Raw genomic sequence first — 4,488 nt, forward strand, 5'->3', positions numbered from 1 at the left:
AGTCAGCAAATAATAATGTATTTGTGACATCTTTTTTCTTTATTTCCCCTACTATTCTTGATTCTGATTTTGCTAATTCATCAGAAAATGAATTAAATAAGAAAGAGTCATAATATTTTCTTTTTAATAAATTATCTCTTCTTATTTCTTTAAATGCATTTCTCTCATGTAATAATTTAATACATTTATATCCAGGAATATATCTTATGAGAGAATGTTTATATCGCCCGCTTTCTTTCTTAACAACATTAAAATATTTATTAATATCTTCGTTGTTTTCTTCTGTATATTTTAATATTTCATCATAATGTGTAATGAAATATCCTGTCACTTCTACTACATCATCAATAATATAATGATTATTATTTTTCCAACGTAGTAAGAATAAATTAACTCTACGTTTTCCATAAGTGACACGCGAGCTTTCAATTTTATCCCCTTTATAATATCGAAGAGTAATGTCTAGTTTAAACTCTTCAGCTATTTGATGAAGTGTTTTCTTGGTGACTGAAATCCCCTTTACGATTGTTCTTAAATGGGTCATTTCTGTTGTTGTAAGTACACCAGAATATTGCAACGCATTAATGAAACAATTTTCTATTGTTGCAACTTCATCTAGAACATATATTTGATATTTTTTTAATATATGTTTTAATGGTTTCCAATGTTCATCAAGATAATAATTGAACATTGCTCCTTCAATTCTTTCTCTTTGTTGAGGTTTAACTATTGATATGATGATTTCTTTTACTATTTTTCCTGGTGGAATATTTAATTCACTTTCTTCATCATCATATCTCCTCCAAAATTCTTCTATACCAACATTAAACCCCACACATCTATTAATGAATTCTTGTGGTTCGACATTTTCTAAATTAATAATAAATCGTCGTTGTCGACCACCAAATACAAACTCAACTAGGGGGATTAAGTCATGTTGTTTAATTAATTGACTTATTCTATAGGTTTCCACTAGCATACCACCCCATACCTGCGCAGTATATTCTAGCCCAAAATCTCTTCTTCTAATAATACTGAATTCTATTTCTTCATCAGTATTATTTTCTCTTGCCAGACGGATTAGATGCAATTCATTTTCTGTAGGTTCTATTCTATCTAGAGTGAGGAAATCTAATGTAACATATTCCTCTTCATTGAGTATTTCCTCTAGAATAGCTTGAACCTCTGCATCAGATAATGTATCATCCGCTGGTTGGGCTATAATAGGTGGGGCATAAGGGGTTTCTTGAGAGGGGTCAGAGGGGGGATTTTGAGGAGGGACAAAAGAGGGGTCTAATTGGGGATCTTCTATTAAAGAAGTAGTACCAGCACTAGCTCCGCTAACTACTCTATTATCAGCAGTACCACCAATAATAGAAGTAGTTCCGTACTCTCCAATAGTGCGGGTATTTCTTCTTTTTCTTTCAAGAGAGGCAATAGCTTCTTCACGTCTTTGACGATATTTTTCTAAGTCAAGACGTCCAGTCTCCCTCTCTCGAAGAAAATCGTTAATTAAACGATTTTCACTGGCTTCTCTACGTTGTCGAACACGATCCCCGATCGTTTCGAAGCCAGAAGATCTATGAGAGTCAGTTTCTTTTCTTTCCAACTCTTCATAGTCTTTCTTTTGCATTGTAATTCGTCGTCTTTGGTGTCGACGACGATTTTCTTCATAATTATTAATTTTAATATTATTTTTTCTGAATGACATTGATTGAATGGTTATTTAAGATTAAAAAATATAAAAATTAAATTCAAAAAGTTGAATACATCAAAGAAGATGGAAAACATCAAAATACGAAAAGAACACCTCAAAAGAATATACCCAAATGTCAAAAAAAAGATGAATTCCATATTCTAAATATAAATAAAATATTGATATATAAAACACAATCTATTTATATATAAAAGCGTTATATAAAACATAAAACATAGAAATGTTATATATCCCAAAAGGACCAAAATTTCCCACTACGTACTACATGATGCTATCACACTATCGTCAAATTGTACCATAAAAAAATTATTATAAAAAGAAAAAAATAAAATAAATTCTAATTTAAGAAAATTAAAAAAATAAAAATAAAAAAATTAATTATATTATATTAAATTAAATAAAAATTAATAAATAAAAAACAGTAAATCTTAATTTATCTATTTCATTTTACTCAGATGAGATTATATCATTCATTTTCTATTGAATAATTTGTTCATGAAGTACTTCTCTATATTCACTTCCATAATATCGATAGTATTTTATTATATCTTTTATGTTGATAATAATTATATCTTTTATCATTATTTCATATTAAATTAAATACAATATTCTTTTATCATTCTTAATGATTATATATTGATTAATCCATTTATTACTACTGGAATTACTTTTACTCCTTTTAGTTTGTTAATTTATCTTATTTTTATAGAGATTTCTATTCATTTCAAGTTTGTTAGTAAATGCCAAATTACTTTTTATCAGACTATTGTCATATCGTTTATTATTCTTATTTATTTTATTTTATATTCTATATTAAATATCTAGTCTTTTATGAAATATTCAATTTTATTAATTATTTTTTGATTCAATACAATGAATAGTTCATTATTTTCAATTCTTATTTTGACTCTACTTATTTCATTTTTATTAAATATTAATTTCATTTTATTCTATTTTATTTTATTCTTCATTTTTTCATCATTTATTATATTTATTTTATATTTTAATTTATCACATTCAATTTATTTATTAAATCATGTTATCCATTTGTACAATGTTATTTAATAATATATGTTTAATTATTGATATTTTATCATTATAAATACTATATTATTTTAATTTATTATTTTATGTAATTAATACTTTCTTAATTAATCAAATGTACTATTTTCTTACATTAATTTTAATTAATTATATTAATTTCTTTTTATATTAATATTCATCATTATTCTACTTGTTAATTTCATATCATTCATTTAATTTTCAAATTATTTTATTAAATGAATATTTGTATTATTTAATTTTAATTTATTAATATATATTTCATTAAATTTATTATTTAAATATTTTATTATTTTATGAGTTATTCTTATTTTATATAATTTGTTATATTTCATTAATTTCATTTTTATTAATTCTTTTGTAACATGTTTTATAAAATCTCTTCTAAATTCATTTCTTATTCATTTTTATCATTTCTCTTATTTCATTATTTCAATTCATAATAATTATTATTCTTATTAATTATAATTCATATTCATCTCTTAATAATATTAATCAATCTCATAATTTACCTTTATTATTATATAATCTTTACTTAATGATTTTGAGTGAATATTTGCCTCTTGTATCTTCTTTATAATATACAGATCAATTTTATCTAATTTAGTGATTGAATAATGAATCACAGATACAATATATCTGAAAATATTAATATAATTCTATTGATAATTTTTATTATTTTCAATCATTTTTTTTGAATATTTATTTTGTCCATTATATCATTTTCTATTTTATTAATATATTTTATATCATCATTCTTCTCATATTAAAATACACAATGATATTTGTAGGACTTGGAGTCATCTACAATTATTATTTTAATCATGTTATCGATGATTATAATATTTTATTTTATATTATTACACATTTATTAATATTTACTTAAATATCATTTAATTACATTAATGATAAATTGATTGTTTATTTTAATTACTTTCTTCGAATTATATATGATTTTTAAATTAATATGTATAGAGGTTGAAATAATTTGATTGAATTAATGTCAATATCATTTAATTATTTGATATGATATTTTGATTAATAATAAATAATATTAAAGAGAAAAATAATGTAATCACACATTTTAATTTAACATACTTTAATATATTATTATATGTATATCCTATCTTAATACATTATCTGTTGAACATACATTCAATTAAATTGGATATTGCATTATTAATATTAAAATATTTTAATGAATATATTATTTATTGATGATTCATACAATCATATACTTTCTTTATGTTATAGAATACCTCATTGAATCTTTTTAGATTCAATTTCTTCTATTCATAGATAACTTTTAATAATTTATTCTTTTGATGTTAATTACATTTCTTTACATCCTATTTGAATTTTATTTATTTTGTATTCAACATCATTTATTTGTAATTGATGTATGATTTTAATTTTAATATGAATTTAATACATTTTCATTATTATATTAAAACATTATATTTAATATTTCTCTGGTGATTTAGAATTACGCCCTTGTAAATCAGTGTTGTTTTTCTAAATACCATCTGGATACAATCACTGTAATATAACAATATTTGAATATATTTAATAATTTATCTATCTACTCAGTTAGATACTTCCAATAATATCCTTGTATTTAATCATCATTATGTAGTTTTCATTGAGAGATTGTTTTCAATAAATATTCTATTTCATCATTTATTATTTTAACTCTTCTCTTATTACTC

General features: G+C 22.4%; 1 protein-coding gene across 1 annotated transcript in view, besides 18 other annotated features; it reads right to left on the reverse strand.

Annotated features, from left to right (window-relative positions):
* EDI_209690 (uncharacterized protein) overlaps nucleotides 1–1,854 on the reverse strand; it is a gene marked incomplete at both ends in the record, with an annotated part of 2,465 nt that extends 611 nt beyond the window's left edge. The window contains 2 exons of the mRNA XM_001733401.1: nucleotides 1–1,668; nucleotides 1,800–1,854. The exon at nucleotides 1–1,668 is cut by the window's left edge and continues 611 nt beyond it. Coding sequence (XP_001733453.1) covers nucleotides 1–1,668; nucleotides 1,800–1,854 — 1,723 coding nt within the window. The remainder of the gene's footprint in view (nucleotides 1,669–1,799) is intronic.
* Nucleotides 1,673–1,700: a sequence feature (AT_rich).
* Nucleotides 1,723–1,755: a sequence feature (AT_rich).
* Nucleotides 1,855–1,858: 4 nt separating the features above from the next.
* Nucleotides 1,859–1,910: a sequence feature (AT_rich).
* Nucleotides 1,911–2,014: 104 nt separating this feature from the next.
* Nucleotides 2,015–2,143: a microsatellite.
* Nucleotides 2,144–2,252: 109 nt separating this feature from the next.
* Nucleotides 2,253–2,320: a sequence feature (AT_rich).
* Nucleotides 2,321–2,494: 174 nt separating this feature from the next.
* Nucleotides 2,495–2,579: a sequence feature (AT_rich).
* Nucleotides 2,580–2,654: 75 nt separating this feature from the next.
* Nucleotides 2,655–2,729: a microsatellite.
* A 15-nt stretch (nucleotides 2,730–2,744) lies between these two features.
* Nucleotides 2,745–2,916: a microsatellite.
* Nucleotides 2,900–3,074: a microsatellite.
* Nucleotides 2,969–3,153: a microsatellite.
* Nucleotides 3,085–3,220: a microsatellite.
* Nucleotides 3,174–3,303: a microsatellite.
* Nucleotides 3,304–3,421: 118 nt separating this feature from the next.
* Nucleotides 3,422–3,529: a sequence feature (AT_rich).
* Nucleotides 3,530–3,615: 86 nt separating this feature from the next.
* Nucleotides 3,616–3,748: a sequence feature (AT_rich).
* Nucleotides 3,749–3,790: 42 nt separating this feature from the next.
* Nucleotides 3,791–3,895: a sequence feature (AT_rich).
* A 59-nt stretch (nucleotides 3,896–3,954) lies between these two features.
* Nucleotides 3,955–3,995: a sequence feature (AT_rich).
* A 189-nt stretch (nucleotides 3,996–4,184) lies between these two features.
* Nucleotides 4,185–4,249: a sequence feature (AT_rich).
* Nucleotides 4,250–4,321: 72 nt separating this feature from the next.
* Nucleotides 4,322–4,357: a sequence feature (AT_rich).
* Nucleotides 4,358–4,488: the final 131 nt, after the last annotated feature.

The sequence above is a fragment of the Entamoeba dispar genome, genomic scaffold, assembly GCF_000209125.1.
Source record: "Entamoeba dispar SAW760 scf_1105229461753 genomic scaffold, whole genome shotgun sequence".
In the NCBI taxonomy this organism is placed as follows: domain Eukaryota; phylum Evosea; order Mastigamoebida; family Endamoebidae; genus Entamoeba; species Entamoeba dispar.